This window comes from Xenopus laevis, chromosome 4S (assembly GCF_017654675.1).
Source record: "Xenopus laevis strain J_2021 chromosome 4S, Xenopus_laevis_v10.1, whole genome shotgun sequence".
Classification (NCBI taxonomy): domain Eukaryota; kingdom Metazoa; phylum Chordata; class Amphibia; order Anura; family Pipidae; genus Xenopus; species Xenopus laevis.
The window spans coordinates 19,521,633-19,548,297 of NC_054378.1; the positions used below are offsets into that span (position 1 = coordinate 19,521,633).

A 26,665-nucleotide genomic window follows, 5' to 3' on the forward strand; every position below is an offset into this window, starting at 1 on the left:
TAGTCAGACAGATCAGCAGGAGAGCAGGGGGCTTGGCTTAGGGAACTGTCAGAAAACTATAAAAATCATGAAAAGTCTGCATATTTGATGTATATTGCAAAGTTGCTTGAAATTAATTTTACTTAAATTATGTTTGTGTGGAGTTCCCCTTTAAAGCTAAGTAAAATAATATTAATTGCAATAGAACCCCATGAGCAGGAATTTGTCTGGGTCTTTATATTTCCCCTTTAATCCCAACATTCCTTCCTTTCTCCTCTTTTCTTTTGCGCCTTCCATTTGCCAGTGACCTGCGAGTGTCCGGGTGATGCTGCACATGTCTCCTGGCTGGCAATGCATGCTGGGAGTTGTAGTGCCAGTAATAGAGGAGTCACTGAAGCTCTTGGCTTGTGATTGGCTGAGCATGCTGCATATAATAGGTAAGTGGGAGGGTGTAGAGCCCCATTACTGTTGTATTGACCCTGGGGCAGGGGTATACATTGGGCACAGTGGGCAGTGGATAAGTAGCAGTTACAATACAGATTTAGGGATCGTCTTATTCCTGATGTTCAGGGGCCCTTGAAGGCAACTGGCTCTGGGGCCCATAGGCGGAGGGAGGGGCAACATAACATTAATAATCGTATTGCTGTGTATCCCCACCCCTGTATTGCACAGCCAATGGTCTCCGGGCATTACTGGGCCCTATCAGCTCCGGGGCCCCTGACTCGCATACTCTCCCTCCCCCCCTGAGAGTTGCGCAGCGCAGCCAATCAGGTGCGAGTATGCAGATGAGCTCCAGTTCCTCTGCTCCCAGGGGTCGGCGGCGGCGGCGGAGGCTGCAGAGAGGTGAGCGCTGGTCCCGGAGTCCTCGGCTGCGCATTATTCTCTGTCCTCCTCCCGAGACCCGGGTCTCTCCTCTGCAGGTCAGTGTCCGCTGTGTCCGGGGCTTGTCCTTCTTCTTCCCGATTCAACTGAATCGTCTCCTTTCTGTCAAGTCGCTGCCATTTAGCGGGTGTGTTGTGGCTGTCGGGTACCGCTAATGGGCACGGAATTTCTCTGGATCCTAATTGCTGGGGCAGCTGTGTGGGTGGCACTAGGGGCAGGTGGGCACAAGGTATTGGGCAATCACAATGTGGTCCCCCATCCCACCTGGAAAGGTTTGCAATTCCCAGTACCCTGCCTAAACTCCTAGTACTTTCCCTGAACTCCCCGTACCCTGAATGAACTCCCAGTACCCTGACTGGACTCCCATAACCTTGACTGGACTCCCAGTACTTTGCCTAAAATCCCAATACCCTGCCTGAACTCCCAGTACCCTGCCTGAACTCCCAGTACCCTGCCTGGACTCCCAGTACTTTGCTGAACTCCCAGTACCCTGCCTGAACTCCCAGTAGTTTGCCTGAACTACAAGTACTCTGCCTGAACTCCAAGTAGTTTGCCTGAACTCCCAGTACCCTGCCTGATCTCCCAGTATTCTGCCTGAACTCCCAGTACCCTTCTTGAACTCCCAGTACCTTGACTGCCACTGACTCTCATTCCATAGGTGGTTTCATAAATAAGGAGCAGCCTGCTGAGCACCCCCCACCCACTCTGTGTCTTATTGCAGGTCTGATCCTGGGCACGACTGGCACTAACTCTGTGTCTCTGCTCTGCCCACACCATGCCCACCTGCCTGCTCCTCATTCTGCCCCTGCTCTTCTTGGGCACCGTGACCCCTTCCCCAACCAGGAGCCCCTCAGAGAGTGAAGAATTCCTGGAGGCTGGTGGTGCCTCCCAAATGGATCCTATGTTCAGCTTTACAGAGGAGGAGGAGAGCCTGAATGACATGTTCAGGGAAGTGGAAGAGTTAATGGAGGACACTCAGTCTAAGCTGCAGAATGCAGTCAAAGAGGTATGTCAATATAAATCTCTCTATACTGAGCAATTCCAATTAACCTGACATTAGAAGCCAATTTTTGGTTGCTAGGGAAAGTGACACAATATAATAATAATAAAGATTAAACCTGGATTTGACCGTAAACGCTGCTTCTACTTTTGTTCTGAAAAAGCTTTTTCTAAGGTTAACTTGCCCTTTAATAAATGTTATCTTTGCCATTGGCTGCAGGCACAATATTCTTCTTTCTTGCAACAATGTCTCCTTGAAACATGGGCAATGTGTGCAGCGCACCCCAAATCTAGTGTCAGACTCATTTCTATATGTGTCATTAGGCTGGATTCATTATCCTCATCTTTTAATCACAGGGACCTACCCATTACTTAATTAGCTTCTTTTTGATCATTCTTATTTAAACTTAAGGGTAAGATAAACGTTATTTGATTCCTCAGATCGCGGTTCTGTTATTAGTGAATATCCAGAATCCCTGCCGTAAAGCAAGAGAGCCCCGTTGTTTATCTGGAAGTCACTTGAGTAGCAGGAGGACATACATTAACCCAATAAAATAATGCTACTTTCCTTCATTTATACATCTATTACATAATAAAATCCACTGGGTGGGGCCTGATTGGCTGCTACCTGCCCAATAGGAGTTGGTTGTGATTGACTTACCTGGGAGAGTGAGAAAAGGAATCTGAGCAGGTTTATGTGTTGTCAGTGAGATTTGGGAATCTTTGATCATATTGAGTTGCTATGTGACAATGTGACAAAGCAGTGCATTGTGGGAAGGTGCTTTTATTGCACAAACTCCTCATTGTGTTGGAGCTGCTTTATCTTTCATAGGGGTGGCCAAGGGCCCCTTTATTTAAAAACACAACATTTTTTGACCAATTTTCTGCTTTTGGCCTGTGAAAACTTTCATTGGTGCTGGAGGGGTCTGGGGCTTTTTTGGGGTATATATTCCCTATAATTAGTAATAAGGGGTAGCGTAGGGGTTAATGAAACTGACTGCCAGCTCGCTGAGGTCGGAATATGACATTTTCGTACTGAGTTGGATTTTTCCACTTACTTTCTAATTTATTCTCATTGCTGAACCCACTTATTTTATATTTCTGTTTCCTGCCAGAAACTTTTAGCAACATCAACACCGAACAACTAGACCCAAAGAGATTTGTGCCAGATGTCTGAGAATGACAGAGAGAGAGAGAGAGAGAGAGAGAGATAGAGGGCGAGGCACAGACAAGGGGAGGGAGAGAGATGGAGAGATAGAGACAGAGAGAAGGTGAGAGACAGAGAGAAAGTCTCAGAGAAAGACAGAGAGAGGGAGAAAGACAGAGAGGGAGGGAGAGAGAGACAGATAGAGACAGAGAGACGGAGAAAGAGAAGGAGAGAGAGACAAAGGGAGACAGAGAAATGAAGAGAAATGGAAAGAGACAGAGAGAAAGAGAGAGCAGAGAGAAAAGGAAAGGAGAGAGAGAGTGATGGAGAGAGAGAGAAGGAGAAAGAGAGTGACAGAGGGAGACCGACAGAGGGTGAGAGACAGAGAGAGAGACAGCAAGAGGGTGAGAACAGAGAGAGTGAGACAGAGAGAGAGAAAGAGAGAGCGAGAAACAGAGAGAGAGTGACAGAGAGGCAGAAAGAGAGATAGAGAGAGAAAGAGACAGAGTGCTATATAAAGATCAAGTAGGCTGTAGTTTGGGTGTTGGTGGGTCTCTGATTATAATGATGTTTTTTGGAGCAGAAATGCATGAGTGAATCAGTTACCTCTCCACCTTCCCAGTCTGATTGTGTCTGAAAGAAGGGAACACCCACATGGAGCAAATAAACAGTAGAAAGAGTTGCAGGTGCGCTCGATACGCCACATTAAAGGAACACTAGCATTTTTAGGTGACTAATGGAAATAATAAGAGGTGACTGTTTTCCCTTTGCCTCATTTTCCATGGTTTCCTCCCATTATCACTGTGCAGTTTCTGACTTGCCTACGTCTCCACTGTTCTCTACTACCCAAGCACAAGTTTCCTCTGAAAAACTCTATCCTCAGGGGCGTAACTACATGGGGGCCCAGGAGGTACAGGGGGCCCCATGAGGCTCTCATTGATGAGCAATTTGAACATATATTGGTAAAACAGGACAAACACTGAATATGTTGGGGGCCCTAAAATTAATTTGCTGTGGGGCCCAGCAACATCTAGTTACGCCACTGTCTATCCTGGAGTATTATGCAAGCAGGGGTGTGGTCTGATGTGTGTGGCTAGCCAATTGAGAGAAACACTCTTAACTGCTGCCTTTCAGTTCTCAGGTTTGATTCCAGCCAGGGCACTATCTGTATGGAATCTGTATGATCTCCCCATATCTGCAGTCTGGGTGCCCTGGTTTCCTCCCTGCACCCCAAATACATAGAGGCCGGTTCATTGGCTCCTGAACTACCCCTAGTGTGTGCGGCTGTGATAGGGCTTTTAGATTGTAAGCTCAATGGGGGTAGGCTCTGATGGGAATGATCCCTGCAGACGCACCTTATAAATAAAGGACAAGTAATAATTGAATTAGTGGGTGCATCAGCACAGTATGTGAACAACGTCTGTTTTATCATGGCACATGTACAGGAGCCCTGTTCTACTGAAGCTACAGCCCTTTCTGCTGTGGTTTTGGAAAGGATGAAGTTTCAGTCTTTTCCATACACTTCTGTGCCAGGATACCCTTGTCCCCCCCTTTCTTTGCTGGTCAGTGGGGGCTTATTTACTAAGCAGAGCCAGAGACATTATTGGTTTAACTGACTCCTGTGTCTCAGCACCTGCTTCCTATAAACTTTGTATCCAGCTTCCCTTTGTTCCACTTTCCTAGGGATTACTTTCCCTTTAGTTCCTCCCAAGCCCATGTGCAGCACCAGGCAGACAATGGGAAGTTTGTGCCTGAATCCAAACTTTTCCCCTACATCCCCCCCATGGGAGCGAGTGACGGAGCAGTTTAACACCAGCCGCCCCATGGGACCAATCAGATGAGAGCGCTGGCCACACACAGACTGGACCCAGACAATGGCGCTATTCATCCGTGTCGCACTTTCCTTTAACATCCCCCACCTTCTGGTTCTGATTTCCTGCTCCCACCTTATTCCAGATCCTGTGTCATTAGTGGGGTTCCTGGTGTGCTTTTCCAGGGCCACATTCCAATATCTGCTCCAATATCAACAGTGTAAAGGAACATTGGTTTTTATTATTTGTGTTTTTTTGCTTTTTATTCAGCAGCTTTCCAGTTTGTAGTTTCAGCCACCTGGTTGCTAGGGTTCACATTACCCTAGCAACCATTCAGTTATTTGAATAAGAGACTGGACTATGATTAGGAGAGGCCTGAATAGAAAGATGAATAAAAAGTAGCTATAACTTTGTAGCCTTACAGAGCATTTGTTTTTTAGATGGGGTCAGTGACCCCCATTTAAAAGCTGGAAAGGTTAGAAGAAGAAAAAGGCAAATAATGCAAAAACTATAAAAGAGAAATAATGAAGACCAACTGAACAGATGCTTAGAATTGGTTAACTTAAAGGTGAACCAAGTATATAGCCCAATTAAGGCAGGGGATATTTCTAGGCTGTTCTGGTTCTGAGAGCTGGAACCCTCTGCCTGGAGGGAAGTCACATGCGCGTCACAAAATACATCCCCCAGTGCAGGAGGAAACATCACTGTAACATTTTGAGAATTCAGGAGAAATCACCATAATGCCGTTTAATGAGAAGTTGCTGTGTCTGTTTGGGGCATTTCAGATGGAGGCAGAGGAGGCTCACGGGTTACCAGGATGGGCCCAGCTACCTCCTAATTATCATAATGACTCCATCGTGGAGACGGAGGTTGGAAATGAAACCATCAGCATGCAGAAAGAAATCATTAAGGTAAGAAGGATACATGTGCAAGGGAAACTGAGAAAGGGTGGGCATAAACTATGACAGGTATTCCCCTGTACTAAGCACAATTCAGCAGGAACAAACTTCTATGTTTGCTCATAGGCTTTACAGAGAGATCCCATAAAACTATAGCAGCATAGGTATTCCCCTGTACGAAGCACAATTCAGCAGGAACAGCCCTTAATTTTGCTATATATATATATATATATATATATATATATATATATATATATATATATATATATACTTCAAAAAGACCAGCAACACCAGGATTTTTGTGTATCAAAACAAAGTGTATTCAATTATTGCATGTATAGCCGACGTGACGTTTCGGTCCACGCAGGGACCTTCCTCATGGCAACCATGCTCATATTCCAAATCCCCATAAATACCCATAAAAAGGAAGTGACATCAATAGCAATTAGTGACTGCTGTGCATGTTTAGAAAAACCTTTAAAACTAATGTTTAAAATGACAAGTGCTAGTGATAAATTAAACATGTTACTTTGTGTAATTCCATGTGCATCAGACATGTTATATATTATCATAAAATATTAAATATGTGCATGAACAATATGTTCAGTAAGATTATATATGTGTTAAAAGTAACAGTGTAGCGACAATTCAATAATACATTATGTGTGGTAGCTAAAAACCATATACATAAAAACAATTCCATATGCCCCAAAAAATATATGAGCACTCGTAAATTCAAATACTGTTTAAATAATCCTTGAAGAAATTGTGAGAAAATTCCCATTCTATATATATATATATATATCTCTATCTATATATATATATATATATATATATATATATATATATATATATATATATATATATATATATATATACAGTAGTAATGGACCGAAACGTTGGATAACAATGATGTGTTACCAATAAAAACACTTTAATCACTTCTAAAATGAGTGTGCTGATCCATTACTACTGCATATTATGAACATTGATTGTGCACCTCTACTCTACTGGAGATCGAGTGCAGACACCCAAAGCATTTCTATATATATATATATATATATATATATATATATATATATATATATATATATATATATATATATATATATATATATATATATATATAGAAAAAATAAAAACTGACACAGCACCCCAAGTTTTGTATGCAAAAAAAGATATATATTGTAGAAAAACATACCAAAGCCCATAGGGCGACGTTTCGGGGTATACAAACCCCTTTCTCAAGCCAAGGGCAGCATTCAAGTAACAAGCATTGGTTTACACCTATTTATACAAGGTAACACAGGAAGTTACATATGGAACATGACATCATTAACGATCCTCACACATTAACCCCTTAATTGCTTAATGTTATCCATGCAGGCATATAACAACTCAGCGTTAGTCCACTGCATATCCAAATCCAGCTAAAAAGAAACAAAACAAAGAATAAAAAACACAAATGAGACCAATGTTTATCCCATCATAGAAATACATATAGGTCATAGTCTCTATTAAGCCCATTTGGGGCCAATGTGTTTAATTGGTGTATCCACCATACCTCTCTTTTCCTCAGCAATAGCTCTCTATCACCCCCCCCCGTCTGGGGGAGGGTACACATTCCAGAACCATATATTTCAAATCTGTATCCTTGTGTCCTTTCTCCACATAATGCTTAGAGACTGGCAGCTTCACATTGCCCTTCCTAATTGTAGATCTGTGTTGGGATATACGTGTTTTTATTTGTAATGTGGTCTCCCCCACATGGAGGAGACCACATGGACAAATTAACACATAAACAGCAAATTTAGTCAAACACGTATAGTACCCCCTTAGAGTATATTTACGACCCGTGGTCGGATGCTCAAATATTGTACCCTTATGTACACAACAACATTGGGAACATGTTAAACAAGGGAACATCCCCCGCGATTTTGTACCCATATATGTTTGTGTCAAAACCTGATTTTCTTTCGTATCAGAATGAACCAACTGACTACCTAACGTTCTCCCCCTTCTATATGACACTAATGGGGGTCGTCCAAATTCTTGAATTTCAGGATATGAGGATTGAAGAATCCCCCAATGTTTACGGAGAATGTTAGTCACCATATTACTACGATCATTATAATGAGTGACAAATGGTATAGACTGTTCTTTATCCTTACGATGAACCTTAGTTTTCCTTGCCCTAGCTTGGGCCCTATCCAGGACATATTTCGGGTACCCACGTACAAGAAACTTATTATACATGTCATTTGACTGTTGATCACGTCTATTTGGCTGGCTAACTAGCCTCTCAACCCTAGTAAACTGGCTGATGGGGATAGAGTCCCTAGTATGCATTGGATGATAGCTGGTATAATGCAGTAATTGGTTCCTATCTGTGGGCTTCGAGTATAATTCTGTGGTAAATGTACTCCCTTGTCTGTTTATTGTGACATCCAAAAACTGTATAGATCCCCTATCTTTATGTATAGTGTATGCAATATTTGGATGTGCTCCATTAATCTCTTGGTGGAACCGATCGAGTGAGTCCGTGTCGCCCCTCCATATCACAAATATATCATCGATATAGCGCCACCACACCACAACGTGTGTGGTGAACGATATACGACGATAGATGTTATCCTCCTCCTGCCTAAGCATAAAGGAGTTTGCATATGAAGGGGCAACATTTGAACCCATTGCGGTTCCCCTGAGCTGTAGGTAATACTTGTCCTTAAATCTGAAATAGTTCTCACACAGGATAATTTCCAAAAGTTTCAAAAAGAATTCCACTTCCTCTTCCCCATATTGTTTACTTTCCCTTAATAATATAGCACAAGCTTCAACACCATCTCTATGTGGTATGGACGTATAAAGTGAGGACACATCAAAGGTAACTAGTAACAATTCCTCAGTTTCTTCCACTTGTACAGACCTCAATTTGTCTAAGAAATGGTTGCTATCTTTTATATATGATTTCCCTTGCTGTACCAATGGTGCAAGGATCCTGTCCAACATGGAGGCCATAGGGCAGAACAAGGAACCTATGCTCGCCACTATAGGCCGACCAGGTGGTTGGACAGGATCCTTGTGTATCTTGGGCAGCGGGTATAGTACTGGGGTAACCGGTTTATCAACCACTAAAAAATCTCTTAATTCAATGGAGATGGTCCCCTTAGTAACCATCTTGAATAGAAAATCCCAAATTTTGCGCTTTATACGAAACACAGGGTCATACCCTAATTCCAGATATACAGAACTGTCTGCCAATTGTCCTAGTATTTCAGATTCATAGTATCCAGTGTCTAATACCACAATCGCCCCTCCCTTGTCTGAGGGTTTAATTGTGATGTCAGAGCGAGTTTTCAAATTATTAAGTGCAATAGTTTCATCAGCAGTCAAATTAGCAGGTGCCTTACGACCATCAGATCCCAGACACTGCTCATTAATATCTTTTTTAACTTGTTTAATATACGTTTCCACAGCAGGGTAAGTGGTGGGAGGAACAAACCTACTTTTGCTGCGGAGACCTAAAGAGTCCAGAGTCAGGGTTTACCCTGTCGTTTGTACTGCAACATACGGATTAACTGAGAAATGAGTTTTCAACCTTATTCTGCGAAAAAAAGCATACAAATCCACATCCAGCTGAAATGGATTCAACCGCTGTGTGGGACAAAAGTTCAGTCCCTTCCCCAATAGCGTGAGTTCAGTATCAGTTAATTGTACCTGCGATAGATTGTAGACTATTTGTCGTTCCTGCGTGATCTCTGGGTGGAGCGCTGTTTCCTTTGGATCTTGCCATCTCCTTCTATGTCGCGCACCCCCACGTCTGCACCTTCCGATTCGGGACCTAAAAAAGGTTGGCGTTCTCCATGGTCGGCACCTGAAACAGGCGCATCCTTTCTCCACATCCTGGTCTCAGAGCTGAGAATTTTTAAATGTCCCTGCACCAAATATGGTACGGAAGCAATTAGAGACATTACAGAAAAGAAAAACGGATTTGGAGTTACATGGTATTACTTTGGCAGCATATTGTGAGAACTCTCGTATCCCCAGGGGGTTGAGGATTCATTTAAGACCTACCCTGTTTATACACAATGAGGAGTTTAAAACAAAGTACATGCAAATCCTAAACAAGTGTTCCATGGATATCATGACTCTTAACATTGATTTTATTACCCAAGAATTGTTACAGGTTCAATCGGAGATTGCAAAACTTACTACAGATATGGACACTATGTTTCCGGTGGAGGAACTGGCAAAAATGAAAGAGGATATGGAATCAAAGATGTCTGCATATCGGAAAGCAGGAGAGGAACAGAAGCGGGGAAAGTTTGCACGTGATGTTACCGATTACGAGCGGGGCAGAGTTTACTCGTGGGCGCATGGTGAACACGTCAGAAGGAACAGCGCAGGACGCACCGGTGGTGCGCGCAGCTCTGAGACCAGGATGTGGAGAAAGGATGCGCCTGTTTCAGGTGCCGACCATGGAGAACGCCAACCTTTTTTAGGTCCCGAATCGGAAGATGCAGACGTGGGGGTGCGCGACATAGAAGGAGATGGCAAGATCCAAAGGAAACAGCGCTCCACCCAGAGATCACGCAGGAACGACAAATAGTCTACAATCTATCGCAGGTACAATTAACTGATACTGAACTCACGCTATTGGGGAAGGGACTGAACTTTTGTCCGACACAGCGGTTGAATCCATTTCAGCTGGATGTGGATTTGTATGCTTTTTTTCGCAGAATAAGGTTGAAAACTCATTTCTCAGTTAATCCGTATGTTGCAGTACAAACGACAGGGGAAACCCTGACTCTGGACTCCTTAGGTCTCCGCAGCAAAGGTAGGTTTGTTCCTCCCACCACTTACCCTGCTGTGGAAACGTATATTAAACAAGTTAAAAAAGATATTAATGAGCAGTGTCTGGGATCTGATGGTCGTAAGGCACCTGCTAATTTGACTGCTGATGAAACTATTGCACTTAATAATTTGAAAACTCGCTCTGACATCACAATTAAACCCTCAGACAAGGGAGGGGCGATTGTGGTATTAGACACTGGATACTATGAATCTGAAATACTAGGACAATTGGCAGACAGTTCTGTATATCTGGAATTAGGGTATGACCCTGTGTTTCGTATAAAGCGCAAAATTTGGGATTTTCTATCCAAGATGGTTACTAAGGGGACCATCTCCATTGAATTAAGAGATTTTTTAGTGGTTGATAAACCGGTTACCCCAGTACTATACCCGCTGCCCAAGATACACAAGGATCCTGTCCAACCACCTGGTCGGCCTATAGTGGCGAGCATAGGTTCCTTGTTCTGCCCTATGGCCTCCATGTTGGACAGGATCCTTGCACCATTGGTACAGCAAGGGAAATCATATATAAAAGATAGCAACCATTTCTTAGACAAATTGAGGTCTGTACAAGTGGAAGAAACTGAGGAATTGTTACTAGTTACCTTTGATGTGTCCTCACTTTATACGTCCATACCACATAGAGATGGTGTTGAAGCTTGTGCTATATTATTAAGGGAAAGTAAACAATATGGGGAAGAGGAAGTGGAATTCTTTTTGAAACTTTTGGAAATTATCCTGTGTGAGAACTATTTCGGATTTAAGGACAAGTATTACCTACAGCTCAGGGGAACCGCAATGGGTTCAAATGTCGCCCCTTCATATGCAAACTCCTTTATGCTTAGGCAGGAGGAGGATAACATCTATCGTCGTATATCGTTCACCACACACGTTGTGGTGTGGTGGCGCTATATCGATGATATATTTGTGATATGGAGGGGCAACACGGACTCATTCGATCGGTTCCACCAAGAGATTAATGGAGCACATCCAAATATTGCATACACTATACATAAAGATAGGGGATCTATACAGTTTTTGGATGTCACAATAAACAGACAAGGGAGTACATTTACCACAGAATTATACTCGAAGCCCACAGATAGGAACCAATTACTGCATTATACCAGCTATCATCCAATGCATACTAGGGACTCTATCCCCATCAGCCAGTTTACTAGGGTTGAGAGGCTAGTTAGCCACCCAAATAGACGTGATCAACAGTCAAATGACATGTATAATAAGTTTCTTGTACGTGGGTACCCGAAATATGTCCTGGATAGGGCCCAAGCTAGGGCAAGGAAAACTAAGGTTCATCGTAAGGATAAAGAACAGTCTATACCATTTGTCACTCATTATAATGATCGTAGTAATATGGTGACTAACATTCTCCGTAAACATTGGGGGATTCTTCAATCCTCATATCCTGAAATTCAAGAATTTGGACGACCCCCATTAGTGTCATATAGAAGGGGGAGAACGTTAGGTAGTCAGTTGGTTCATTCTGATACGAAAGAAAATCAGGTTTTGACACAAACATATATGGGTACAAAATCGCGGGGATGTTCCCTTGTTTAACATGTTCCCAATGTTGTTGTGTACATAAGGGTACAATATTTGAGCATCCGACCACGGGTCGTAAATATACTCTAAGGGGGTACTATACGTGTTTGACTAAATTTGCTGTTTATGTGTTAATTTGTCCATGTGGTCTCCTCCATGTGGGGGAGACCACATTACAAATAAAAACACGTATATCCCAACACAGATCTACAATTAGGAAGGGCAATGTGAAGCTGCCAGTCTCTAAGCATTATGTGGAGAAAGGACACAAGGATACAGATTTGAAATATATGGTTCTGGAATGTGTACCCTCCCCCAGACGGGGGGGGGGGGTGATAGAGAGCTATTGCTGAGGAAAAGAGAGGTATGGTGGATACACCAATTAAACACATTGGCCCCAAATGGGCTTAATAGAGACTATGACCTATATGTATTTCTATGATGGGATAAACATTGGTCTCATTTGTGTTTTTTATTCTTTGTTTTGTTTCTTTTTAGCTGGATTTGGATATGCAGTGGACTAACGCTGAGTTGTTATATGCCTGCATGGATAACATTAAGCAATTAAGGGGTTAATGTGTGAGGATCGTTAATGATGTCATGTTCCATATGTAACTTCCTGTGTTACCTTGTATAAATAGGTGTAAACCAATGCTTGTTACTTGAATGCTGCCCTTGGCTTGAGAAAGGGGTTTGTATACCCCGAAACGTCGCCCTATGGGCTTTGGTATGTTTTTCTACAATATATATCTTTTTTTGCATACAAAACTTGGGGTGCTGTGTCAGTTTTTATTTTTTCTATGATATTGGCTACTTTGGCAGTGCCTTTTTGACTACTTGCACCCAGAAACCAAGAGGGTTGTGCGGCAATATCTCTTTTTATATAGTTATATATATATATATATATATATATATATATATATATATATATATATATATATATATATATATATATATATATATATATATTATACACACACACACACATACAGGACTTGATAATATTATATTTAGGTCTCTCTTTATCTGCATTGGGTGGAATTTTGTGCCCAGTTATAAATAACCAGGAATGTGGAGAGCGGCACGTGGCAGGGACAAGACACAGGACAGTTATCAATGCCGAGCTGTACCTTTAAGACTGTTTATAAAAGGGAAAGAGATTAGGTAAGTTGAGGGTGATTTTGGGTGTTTTCATGTTGTGTATCAGACTTGACTGATTGATATGTTTTGCCTCTACAGAACACGGATAATCGCACAGGTTCCACGTTGTACTCACAGACTGTTATCACTTCTGTGAAGAGTAAAGAGAAACAGCAGCAAGTAAGTTTATATTTTACCCACCTTTCTCTGAAAGTTTTTACTAGGGATGTAGCGAACGTCGGAAAAAAAGTTCGCGAACATATTCGCGAACTTGCGCAAAAACGCGAGCGGTTCGCGAACGGTTCGCGAACCCCATAGACTTCAATGGGAAGGCGAACTTTAACATCTAGAAAAGACATTTCTGGCCAGAAAAATGATTTTAAAGTTGTTTAAAGGGTGCAACGACCTGGACAGTGGCATGCCAGAGGGGGATCAAGGGCAAAAATGTATCTGAAAAATCTGCCTGTGTGTGCTTGGAAGAGATAGTGTAGGGGGAGAGCTGTTAGTGATTTCAGGGACAGATGATAGTAAGTTTGCTGGCTAGTAATCTGCTTGATACTGCTCTGTATTGGAGGGACAGAAGTCTGCAGGGATTTGAGGGACATTTTAGCTTAGGTAGCTTTGCTGGCTAGTAATCTACTGTTCTCTTTAAACAACTGCCATACGTTGACCTTGTAGGCATTGTTTGCCCAGTTTTTTTGGACGCAGCCACTGAAGCACAGTTGCCATAAAAAATATGCCATATAAATGCTGAAAATAGTCATTTTTCGCCATACGTTGACCTTGTAGACATTGTTTGCCCAGTTTTTTTGGTTGCAGCCACTGAAGCACAGTTGCCAGAAAAAATATGCCATATAAATGCTGAAAATAGTCATTTTTTGCCATACGTTGACCTTGTAGGCATTGTTTGCCCAGTTTTTTTGGTCGCAGCCACTGAAGCACAGTTGCCAGAAAAAATATGCCATATAAATGCTGAAAATAGTCATTTTTTGCCATATACGTTGAGTCAACGTATGGCAAAAAATTACTATTTTCAGCATTTATATGGCATATTTTTTCTGGCCTCTGTGCTTCAGTGGCTGCGGCCAAAAAAACTGGGCAAACAATGCCTACAAGGTCAACGTATACACTACTACAGCGGTGGATACGGATTACGTAAAATATATTATGGCTGCTTGAAAAAAGTCACTCCGGTGTTTTTTCTGGAGACGGTAATATTATGGATATTTAGACAGAATGTGAACAAGGTCACACAGCTAGATGGCGGGTTGAAGAAAACAGTGTGCAAATAATGCCTACAAGGTCAACGTATACACTACTACAGCGGTGGATACGGATTACGTAAAATATATGAATGCTGCTTGAAAAAAAGTAACTCAAGTGGTTTTTCTAGAGACGATAATATTATCAATATTTAGACAAAATGTGTACAAGCTCACACAGCTAGATGGCGGGTTGAAGAAAACACTGTGCAAATAATGCCTACAAGGTCAACGTATACACTACTACAGCGGTGGATACGGATTACGTAAAATATATTATGGCTGCTTGAAAAAAGTCACTCCGGTGTTTTTTCTGGAGACGGTAATATTATGGATATTTAGACAGAATGTGAACAAGGTCACACAGCTAGATGGCGGGTTGAAGAAAACAGTGTGCAAATAATGCCTACAAGGTCAACGTATACACTACTACAGCGGTGGATACGGATTACGTAAAATATATTATGGCTGCTTGAAAAAAGTCACTCCGGTGTTTTTTCTGGAGACGGTAATATTATGGATATTTAGACAGAATGTGAACAAGGTCACACAGCTAGATGGCGGGTTGAAGAAAACAGTGTGCAAATAATGCCTACAGGGCAAATAATGCCTAAAAGGTCAACTTATACACTACTACAGCGGTAGTAAAATAAAAAAAAGTAAAATAAAAAAAAATGAATATTAAAAAAAAAAATTAAAGTTGGTGCTGCTGAACTACTAGGAGCAGCAGATTAGCACACCAGTCCCACTCCCCAACACTGCTAGACTAATAGCACTGGGCTCTTATAGTAGTAGTAGTAGTAGTAGTAAAACAACAAAAAAATAAATAAAAGCAGTCCTTACAAGGACTACTGTTATTGCAGCAGTCAGCAGATGAGATCAGAAGCAGGACAGCTGCCCACTGCAGCTACATACAGAGCACTGCAGTAGAAGGTAGATTACTAGCCAGCAAAGCTACCTAAGCTTAAATGTCCCTCAAACCCCTGCAGACTTCTGTCCCTCCAATAACAGAGCAGTATCAAAATGATTACTAGCCAGCAAACTTTCAACTGTCCCTGAAATCACTAACAGGCAGCAGCTCTCTCCCTACACTATCTCTTCAGCACACACAGGCAGAGTGAAAAAACGCTGCAGGGCTTCGGTTTTTATAGGGAAGGGGAGTGGTCCAGGGGAGAGCTTCCTGATTGGCTGCCATGTACCTGCTGGTCTGGGGTGAGAGGGCAAAAAAAAGCGCCAACAATGGCGAACCCAAAATGGCGAACGTCGCGCGACGTTCGCGAACTTCCGGCGAGCGCGAACACCCGATGTTCGCGCGAACAAGTTCGCCGGCGAACAGTTCGCGACATCTCTAGTTTTTACTGCTGCTGCTGTCTTCCTAATGTAAGGCTGTCCAGAATCATATTACTTTCCGTGTTTAAAATTAAAGGAGGACTGTACCTTCTTGACCATTCATTAAATATAATTTGCATCTGGGGACCTTGACACACAGGACAGTTTGTCTGCTTTATCTGATCCCCATTGGAAGCAGCAGTCCTGTCCTGCTTTATGGCAGCTGAGATTCTAACTATCTGTATAACAGAGCATTCTGTCCCAGTGGCTGCACAGATCATACAGGTATCTGATCCCCATTGGAAGCAGCAGTCCTGCCCTGCTTTATGCCGTAGGCTGTAATGTCTCTATTTGGACATAATAATAATAATAATAATAATAATAATAATAATACACATCATCGAACACAGAATGTGGGCTCAGACTGGCACTTTCCCTGGCAGAGACTTTATTGTGTTTAGTGGTTGTCACAGTCATATGATCCATCAGCCGTCGGAGCTGGCAGTTGTGCAGAGATGTTGGGAGCTAGTTTGGCAGATTGGGCCTTTCATTCTTGTGACTCACATCGTGCTCATGTCTGAGCGGCGTCCAGCAATCCTGGTCTACGTGTCTGGGTTTATTTAGGAGGCACAGATGTGGAAAAAACTTAAGCAAAACGCTGGACAGGAACGACTCTCAGTACTAGGCTGAGAACTGGACTCCTTTCCAGCAGCCTCTGTATATTTGTATCTATATGTTAGATTGTAAGCTTCTCTGATCCCACCCCCTGTAAACCACCATCAATTTTCTAGCCCCACCAAGACTCTATGCACCTCCCCTTTAAACTGCCATTTTCTCACCCTGCCCATTGCATGAGTCACAGACTCCCTTCCCCTCCCCCTGTAAGCTGCCATCAGCATTTTCTAGCCCCACCCACTGCATGAGTCACAGACTCCCTCCAACCTTCCATCAGTTTTCTAGTCCCACCCACTGCATGAGTCACAGACTCCCTGCTCCTCCCCCTGTAATTTTCCATCTGCTTCCAAGCTGCTCCTCGACTGACCACAGACACATGTAGCCGTTGTGACTCATGAAGCAGTGACGCCAGCAGTTCTACACAGTTCTATATTAATACACAAAAAGTCTAATAAAAACAGATATGTTTATACAGTTCCCAAGATAAAGTGTCATGAGTTGAGATGGAGGAAATAGTCCCTGAGCAACTGAGCTTACAATTATGGAGATATAATACAGTTACAGAGACAGGGAGTCTTTAATGGTTAATTACTAGGAACTGGCTAAGCCCTTATCCTGCAGGGTAATATCATTGCTGCAGTTCTGCTGGAAATATCTGGTGGATTTATTAGGGTTTGTCCAGTGATGCAACTGCCAGATAACCAAGTTCAGTGCAGGATATGGAAGAGACAGAAAGAAGGTGCGAGCAGGAGTAATACTGGGAGATTTGGTGAGCTCTGTTTTCATCCTGTCATAACTAAGCCCTAATGAGCTCAGTATTAATGAGCCCCTCCCTTCCTTCTTTGCTGACGGTGTCTCAGGTGACCTTCAGGCTGGGCCCCCTTAGCTCATAACAAGGTTACAGATATATAGAAACATTGGGATAACAGTCACCCTGCTATAGTTCCAGGGGTACCCAGGGCACAAATAAGCACTCACCCCAAATCTCCCCCCTAACTGGCCTTCAGGCTGGGCCCCCTTAGCTCATAACAAGGTTACAGATATATAGAAACATTGGGGTAACAGTTACCCTGCTATAGTTCCAGGGGTACCCAGGGCACAAATAAGCACTCACCCCAAATCTCACCCTAACTGGTCTTCAGGCTGGGCCCCTTAGCTCATAACAAGGTTACAGATATATAAAAATATTGGGGTAACAGTCACCCTGCTATAGCTCCAGGGGTACTCGGGGCACTCACCCCAAATCTCCCATTAACTGGCCTTTAGGCTGGGCTCCCTTAGCTCAAACCAAGGTTACAGATATATAGAAACATTGGGGTAACTGTGGTGTTTATACAAATGGCCTGTAGATGTCACTGTGCCCAGACTTATACTGTGCAAACTTCCTGACAGCTTAAAAAGTGAAAATGAAAGTTACTGTTGTGTAATGCCTGCATGACTCTACTAACAAAGCACTGTTATACTCTACTCATCCTCGGCTACCAAAAACATAACAGTAACAGTCACCCTGCTATAGTTCCAGGTTTACCCTGGGCACAAATAAGCACTCACCCCAAGTCTCCAGTTTGTTTTATAACAAATGCTCCCCAATTAAGACAAACGGAGGAGAATATTATTAAGGTTTAACTCAGCTCCGAGTACAATACGTCCCCACTGCCAACAAACCAAAATAATAATTAAAAAAATGTTTTTTTTTATTTTTCAGCTAATTAGTATTTCCTAAATGGCTGTTTCCATGGATACCCCATTGGCGCCAGAAAATTGTGCGTTTGCTTCGGCAACTGGGAAACTTGACTCCCATCTGCAGCCAATTCTCAGGGGGGGGGAGGGTTTTGGAGTTGCCACCGATTATTCTGCCTTATAATAATGTGGTTTTCTTGTATGGCAGGAGTGCATTGTTGACGAGGACTGTAAAGCTGGGAATTACTGTCATTTTGGAGATTCAGAATACAGATGTCTCCTTTGCAAAGTGATGAAGCCGGTAAGACCCTACTGAGTGTGGGTGACTTGGATTTTATAGGGGCACTTTACTATTTTGCATTAAAGGGGGTCTAAGCCTCCCCCAAATAATCTAATATATCATAGCGTGCTCTACTTCTTCTTCTGAGCACATTTTCAATTTAATTTTATTTCCTTTCATTTTCAGGATTGCAGCAGTTTTACACTGCCATTATCATGCCTTTCCACAGCTACTGGGATGCAACTCTGCACAGGTGTCTCCCTTCTTGTCAGCTTATTAAGATGTTAATGCTAAAGAGGAGAGAGATAATTGTGCAGAGTTCCTTCTAGAGATGTAGTTCCTTCATCCAGTTGCACAGTTTAGCAGCTGTGAGCTGCTGCAGAAAAGGGATGAGAGAATATAAAAATGAAAAAGAATAGAAAATTCACATAAATTTGCAAATGTTTTCGGAAGAGCACGCTAAGCATTTGTAGTTCAAACTTAATTCACCTGCTGCTTTAGAGTAGGCAGGAGCTGCCTTGTTGCTGAGGTCTGCGACCCCCTTCATCAACCAGTGCTGTGTCAGTTCTCACTGTGTAATGTTTATTAATGCTGTAGAATACCATCAATTAGGTTGGAACGTTGTCCCCTCCTTGCACCATTATGCATCTGATGTGAGGCAGTAACACAATAAGAGGGTTATGGGAAGACAGAGGGAAGCTTAAAGGACACAACTGAGTCACTGACCTTTTCATTGAAACCACAGGTAACAAAGTAAAGGGAAGATAATACATTCACATTAAAAATAATGAAATTGTAACAACAGTGCCACCTGCTGTTCATTTAGGTTACAGTAGGCATAAAATCAACTTAGTTAGCAGGGTAGCAGTTGTTTAGATAAGTGGAGTCAACCAGATGCTGGGGTGAACTTGCCCTTTGAATTTGTAGCCCCTGGGACTTTGTGACTGTGATGCTCCAATGCTGATTTATTCTCTCTCTCTTTAGTGCACAAGGGACGGGGAATGCTGCGAGGGTCTCTGTGTTTGGGGTCAGTGCGCCAATGTTTTGAAAGGAGAGGGGGGAACCATCTGTGAGAGCCAAGAGGATTGCAACCCCGGATTCTGCTGCTCAGTTCACTCAAGTAACTTACCCATTTAGATGCTTCTGCTTTTTCACTGTAAAGCCTATCTAGCAAGCTTTGTGTGCTCGCTTTCTCTCTGTACCTGACATGTGAGGGTAGGGCTTACATGCTGCTGATAAAGGTAGCCATTAAGATAAGCAGTTAAGGTAAAGCAGTGATTTGATGCCCCTCCCATTGCAGATCTCCTGTTCCCTGTTTGCACCCCTCTGCCAGTTAAAGGGGAACCTTGCTTCGACCCATCCAATAAATTCGTAGACATACTGAACTGGGACGTGCAGCCTGCCGGAGTTTTGGGCCGGTGCCCCTGCTCCCTCGGACTAGTGTGCCAGCCTCAAAGGTAACAAGGCTTGATTGAAGAGATTGGCATCAGCCCTGTCTGCTTTGAAAATTTTCCAGTACCACCATATTCCTAGAGAATTATTTGCCTCATATTTATCTCTTCTGTTTCTAGTTATACATTAGTATCAGTGTGTGAAGAACCTTCACCAGCTGAGGGCAAAAGATCTGATCCTGAGGTGCCCCAGGTGATCCCTCCATTCGTAGGCATCATGCCCCAGGAAGGACAGTACTATGAAGATGGAGCACGATTGTCGGATGGACAGTATTCCAGCCCTTCAGAGGAGAGGTACTAGAATAAGCCCAGCTTGGTGGCAAGAGTTCTCCTTTCTAGAGGATAAAGAACATGAATTCTGATCTGTTAGATCCTTCACAGGATCATTGGTTTCCTTATAGGATTAACAGTCTTTTCTCACCAGACTCAATATGTCTTCTTCTGATACCCCTTCCTGGCAGGTGAATGAGGCATCTGCCAATGAGGCAGAAGTAAGAGCACCTGCTGCTTCCTCTTGTTTGGGCCATCAGCCCACATAAAAAGATGACAATGGTTGTAGGACTCAAACTGGGTATGGCTGCCTTGACTTTAGAACCATTGTTTCCAATCTTGGGGTTGTCCCCCCCCCTTAGGTGTCCCAGAACAGTGACTAAGGGAATCATCCTGAAGGCCTGTTAGAATGAGGAGGGCGCTGAACCAAATGCTGGACCCCAAAGAAGGTCTTCAAGTATGAAAACCACTGCTCTAGACCCTGAAGCCCTCATACACTCTTATATGAGAAGTTGTCCATGTTGCTGGTGTTAGCAATACCTACCAGTACCCTCCAATGCAGTCTTAACACAAAGGGGCCATCAGACGCCCCAAGACAACATATTATTGTGTGCAGAAAAAAGTCCCTACATACAGTCATATGAAAAAGTTTGGGAACCCCTCTTAATTCTTTGGAGTTTTGTTTATCATTGGCTGAACTTTCAAAGTAGCAACTTCCTTTTAATATATAACATTCCTTATGGAAACGGTAGTATTTCAGCAGTGACATAAAGTTTATTGGATTAACAGAAAATATGCAATATGCATTAGAACAAAATTAGACAGGTGCATAAATTTGGGCATCCCAACAAAGATAATACATCAATACTTAGTTGAGCCTCATTTTGCAAATTTAATGGCCTCTAGACGCCTCCTATAGCCTTTCATGAGCGTCTGGACTCTGGATGGCGGTATTTTTGACCATTTGTCCATACAAAATCTATCCAGTTCAGTTAACATTGATGGCTGCAAAGCATGGACAGCCTGCTTCAAATCATCCCATAGATTTTCGATGATATTCAAATCGGGGGGGACTATGACGGCCATTCCAGAATATTGTATTTCTCCCTCTGCAGAAATGCCTTTGTAGATTTTGAAGTGTGTTTAGGATCATTGTCTTGTTGGAATATCCAACCCCTGCCTAACTTCAACATTGTGACTGATGCTTGAACATTATCCTGAAGAATTTGTTGATATTGGGTTAAATTCATCCGACCCTCGACTTTAACAATGGCCCCAGTCCCTGAACTAGCCACACAGCATGATGGAACCTCCACCAAATTTGACAGTAGGTCAGTTGGCCACACATCAGACAGGTTTGAAAATCCTCATTGGGTGATGACCACACATGTACGAGCCCAAACCAATGGCCAACCCAACTGATATTAGGCTGTAGATTGGCCACAAATCAGACAGGTTTGAAAATCCCCATTGGGTGAGGACCACACATGTACGAGCCCAAACCAATGGCCAACCCAACTGATTTTAGCCTGGAGGTTGGCCACACATCAGACAGGTTAGAAAATGCCCATTGGTTATGACCTTACAGGTCAGCAAAGGCCTCCCGTTATGTTGCAGTTGTTGACCCAGCAAAATGATGGGACCTTGAAATTTGGCATCTTCCCCAAATGAGATCTTGCGGTTTATAACTGTTTATAGTTGGACCTCAACTTTAAATTTAGCTAAAGAGAAATGTAACGTTGTCCTCATTAATTTTTTTTTTGTCTCAGCTTGGAGTCGCGCTATGGAGATCCGTCACTGGCTGGAGCTAAGAGAGTCAATGTGGATATTCCAGAAGAGATGCTGCCATTTGTTGGCATCATGGAAGAGCGTGCTTACGAGGACAGTAATGTAGTGCCAACATCAGAAGGAGTGGATGCCGGCCCATTAGAAGAGACAGAACCTGGGTTGGTTGTGGAGAGTCCATTTGATGATCATGAATAAGAACATGAATTCTAATCCAGACGCCTAAAGACCTCATATGTAGCCAATTAGACTAATTAAATTGCACAAATATGGCTGCTTTAGGCCTGGATTAGCGGGTGTGTAAGGGCCTTTGGATTGTGATTGGTGGATAAATACAGAGAGGTGGGTGATCACTGGTCATCCACAATACTAATCAACCAATCAAGATCCAGGGATTGTCTAGTCATCTCTGTTTGGACACTCATCGCAAGGAGTTGACCTTGGACAGTTGTCTTTTTCAACTCAATGTAACTTGGTTGAAATGACTAATGGCTTGCTTGTCCCCAGCTTAAGCACCACCATCTAATCAATGCCCGTCTTACATACACCGGGGGCATTGTAACCCACAGCAACCAGTCTTTGGATTGCCTTGCACAAGATGGCGAATGGTTGACGACAGGGCCAGAACTTGGTGCAGCCGTCAGGATGTGCCTGTAGGATTAAGAACCAAGTTGAACAGCTGCAGAAAACTACCCCTAGGCCTAAAATCTTGGCCTATTAGCCCCTAATGTCTATCAAACATCTTGGAATGGGAATGGTCTTCCTTTAATAATAAGGCCTAGCTTATTCCAAGTTCACAACATCCCATCACTGACACGTCACAGCTACACGAGGGAGCAGCCATATTGCTTGCCTCGACACACGTTAAAGGATAAGTAAACCTTTAAAATAAGCGAATGTAAAACTGACGAGGGTGCTATTCTAAGCACTTTTGCAATTTAGTCATTTATTTTCTTTTAATTCCAAGATATTAAGGGATACATGTACTGTTAATATGAATAAATAGTTATAACATCGCCACATGCTGGTCAGTTTCCCACCAGTCTGACCACCAAGCAGTCAAGGAAGTTGTCGAGAGAAAAAAAAAAATAAGAGTCTGCTCTGATGTTCTTTTGCTTAGGAATAAAATTAGAAACCTTTCTCTCATCTTAACTAAGCAGAAGAACATCAGAGCAGCCTCTTTCTCTCGACAACTTCCTTGACTACTTATTGGTCAGACTGGTGAGAAAATGACCAGGTGGTGCTATGGAGAAAAGACCACATGGCTATGTAGCATGTCTCAGCTGAAGCAAGCAATAAGGCAAAACTGTGAGGGTTTCTGCTCATCCCTCTGCACCAACGTTCGAGAACCTTACATTGTATTATTTCTCTCTATGGGACACATGCAATAAAAGCATATCAATTTGAGGTCTCCCTGTGGGGTTTTTTCCTCTTCTGGAGTAATTTGTACTAAATGGCAGGGAAACTGGATAGAAATGGTCTATATTATTATAGCAGTTCCCCATCTTGCGATCTTGTTAGGCATCTTTTGTGGGTGAGCGGCACTGCACATGCTCAGTGGGCTGCTGTTGGGAAGTTAAGCTCAGGCAGCGTGGGAAATCATCAAACCATTGGCACGAAGTGACTTTCATCTGTCACAGAAGCCGATTATGAATAAATTCTGAAGCAGACTGGCCAACCAATCATCACAGAGACACATCATAACGTTTCTAATTTTTTATTGGCATGTTCAGTGTTGTAAACAGCATCCGGCATGGAAAAAAAACAAAAAAAACACTTATCAAACCCATGGACTGATTTCTTATAAATTAGATGGCAATTACATCTGTTAATGTGGAAATGTCATGACGCCCGAAAGATAAAAGTTATGTCTCGGATATGCACAGCTCTTTCCCTGCGGGCAGACCGGTATCTATACGGCATTTAAAACGGTAAACTGCTCTCTATTTGCGACTCGCCAATCAGGAAACAGTTAAAACGTGGAGTGGAAAACAAAAAAAAAAATATATATATATTTTTTGAAAGAACAAAATATACAACAAAAAGAAATGAAATCAATGACCAAGCAAATATATAGATCTCTGTAGTACCAGAAAAAAAGGGGAGCTTCCGTATGGTAGAACGAGGCGCCCTATTGGCATTGTGGATGATGGCAGTAGGGTCGAAAAGCATTAAATCGGTGGCTACGAATTCTGATGTACACAGTGTTCGATATGTGATAGAAAAAGGGCGATCTATGATTTTATTGGACAGATGCAAGCGTTTCCGCTCTGATTGGAACAGACAGTAGAAAGCGTCGGCAGCAGATTCTGTACTTCAGTAGAACGTTCCAAGTGTAGCGCTGTGAAGATTGGGTACCGGAACCTGCTTATATAGAGAAGGAAGTTCTAATTGGTACAGCAGCTCGTTATATTAATAACATCCTAAGGCCTACATCCCCTTCGCTGTGGTTCGGAGGCCCCTTGCTTATATTAGAATTTCTACAAGTTCATTGAGGTATTGTGTGTATCAGCACTGAAAAACATTAAAAAAAACTGTCTGACCTTTACACAGGGGCCCCGGAATACTAAGCATGTACGTGAGCTAGGGCCACAAAGACTTTCCACTCACCCCTCTTGCCGTTTCTTACGTTTATTTATATATTTATATATATATATTTTTCTTTTAATTTGCATTTGCACATCCCTTTTCACTTTACAGCTTTAGCTACCATAGTGCAGAAGTTTCCAAAGACCTCCATAGCCAAAGGGCTGCTGGTTGGCTGACAGTTCACCAATCAGTGCTGGTGTAGTGGTGTCACACGTATTGAGTGTCCGACAAAAGTGGCCCTACTCGGGGGTAGCTGACCAGTTTTGGAAAAAGAATAATTAAAAAAACCCCCATCAAGTTCAGCTGCAGGCCCGGGGGCCAATGTCAGTCTTGTGCCGAGTCTTTATTGGACGGTCCGTCTAGGTATATTTTTAGTGCTTTTTCCTTTCGAGGGGAGTAGGTGACGCGGTGTCCGGTCTTTTGCAGACGGCTGCTTTCCTTCTTCACCAGTTCGTTTCTCTGCTCGTCCGTCAGTTCCACCAGCTCTTCTGTTTTATCTCTGAAATGAAAAGTGGGATTATCAAGCAGAACCACTTAAAAAGGTGGAGGGGGTATTATTTACACCAATCAGGAAGCCAGCCATTACCAAGAGCAACACCAGCCCTGATATTGCCAGGTTCTCAAACCCACAGACTGGAGAAAGCAAAATGCAGTGTATCTTAAAGTATGGTTCTATCAGAAATACCTAAAGCCCATTACCTGTAAAATAGGACTGCTCCGTCGTCTGAAATGTACAGCGGCCAAGCATTCAGTGTCGAAACTTTAGGATTCCAGTCCAAATCCTGATGGATCTCCAAAACTGAAATGTCACAGGGGAACGTGCCTCGGCCCTGCAGAGTTTAAACCATATTATAAAGAATTCTGAGAAAAAGGCACAGGAACACTTCTATTTGCATAGGTCCCCAGTGGGTGAGCTTCAGACCCTAGGGTATTCCATGTAAATGTAGCTAATTCAAAGGAGAAAATAAATGAACGCAGAAGCAGGAATAAGTACTTACCTTTGCGAATTCTAAGTTCTCCAAGGTTATAGCACTCATCTCACAAATCTGTGGGGACAAACAGATTAAATAATAATTATAATTAACATTGCCAACAACTCCGTGGGTTCCTAATGTTGCTTTTGTCTACTAAATGAACTATGGATTGAGTTTTCTCTTTCTATCTATTAAATATATTTTCTGCGGAAGCCAGATTTGAAGTACACTGAATAAACAGCACAGAACTGAAACAGTTCATGTTCTATATGTTTTGTTTCTATAATAAAAATAATGTAAAGCAAGCAAAGTTTGGCCGATCAGCACACATATTAACATTATAGATATTTCAATGCATGAAAGACCTCTAGTGGCCAAAGGAGGCAAATATAGAAAAGGAGATTTTTTTTCGTGTAGGCTGTCAGTGCAGACGTACTGCTTGGATGCATAGCAGAATGTGCATGCTCACTGTGCTACAGCAGCCTGAACAACTTTTCAGCCAAACGCTGCAGCAAAAACATTTAACTTGTAAAATTTAATGAGTGTATTTGGTGAAGCCCAGGTGGCTGCTTTGCAGATCTATTCTGCTGTTGCCATATTGTGAAGTGCCCAAGATGTGCTCTGTGCCCTTGTGGAATGGGCCTTCACTGAAAAAGGTCTGGGCTTCTGTTGGTAATCGTGAGCAGCATTGATAGTCTCCACTAACCAGCGGCTTATCGTCCTTTTTGATACGGCTAGTCCTTTGTTTGTAACAGCATAGGAAACAAACAAGTTATCAGAATGTCGGTACAATGATCTTTTCAGGTAAACTCTGTGTTCTCACCACGTCTAGTGTACGTAAAAGTTTTTCTCTCGTGTGTCGGATGTGGGCAAAAAGATGGTAATATAATGTTCTAATTAATGTGGAATTCCGACACTACCATGGGCAGGAAGCCCGGAGCAGTCCTGAGTACTGCTTTATCAGAGTGGAGAGATGTCCATGACTCTTTGCAAGAGAGGGCCGGCCAGCTCAAACACCCGTTTTGCAGATGTGATGGCTATCAAAAATGCAACTTTTTAAGTGACAAAAACTTGGGATCACACAATGTCAGTGGTT

General features: G+C 42.7%; 2 protein-coding genes across 6 annotated transcripts in view; one reads left to right on the forward strand and one right to left on the reverse strand.

Moving 5' to 3' along the window:
- The first annotated feature begins 768 nt into the window (after positions 1-768).
- dkk3.S (dickkopf WNT signaling pathway inhibitor 3 S homeolog) lies at positions 769-23,410 on the forward strand. Of its 2 annotated transcripts, XM_041591120.1 has the most exons (9): positions 769-899; positions 1,583-1,867; positions 5,604-5,729; positions 13,374-13,454; positions 18,429-18,521; positions 19,485-19,620; positions 19,801-19,957; positions 20,072-20,245; positions 21,991-22,962. In XM_041591120.1, exons 2-9 carry the CDS (start codon positions 1,637-1,639, stop codon positions 22,202-22,204), a joined length of 1,212 nt encoding a protein of 403 aa, XP_041447054.1. In that variant the 5' UTR covers positions 769-899; positions 1,583-1,636; the 3' UTR covers positions 22,205-22,962.
- Positions 23,411-23,707: 297 nt separating this feature from the next.
- Positions 23,708-26,665, reverse strand: part of usp47.S (ubiquitin specific peptidase 47 S homeolog) — a 52,690-nt gene continuing 49,732 nt past the window's right edge. For all 4 annotated transcript variants that reach the window (XM_018260304.2, XM_018260303.2, XM_018260305.2 and 1 more), the window contains 3 exons: positions 25,594-25,641; positions 25,295-25,425; positions 23,708-25,094 (listed from right to left, as the gene is read on the reverse strand). In XM_018260304.2, the coding sequence (XP_018115793.1) occupies positions 24,920-25,094; positions 25,295-25,425; positions 25,594-25,641 (354 nt within the window). In that variant the 3' untranslated portion in view covers positions 23,708-24,919. The remainder of the gene's footprint in view (positions 25,095-25,294; positions 25,426-25,593; positions 25,642-26,665) is intronic.

Excerpts from the sequence above, each read along its gene's own strand:
- dkk3.S (XM_041591120.1), top strand. The coding sequence starts at position 1,637 with ATGCCCACCTGCCTGCTCCTCATTCTGCCCCTGCTCTTCTTGGGCACC. Across the intron at positions 18,522-19,484 it reads TTTGCAAAGTGATGAAGCCG|TGCACAAGGGACGGGGAATG; the intron begins GTAAGACCCTAC and ends CTCTCTCTTTAG. Across the intron at positions 19,621-19,800 it reads CTGCTGCTCAGTTCACTCAA|ATCTCCTGTTCCCTGTTTGC; the intron begins GTAACTTACCCA and ends CTCCCATTGCAG.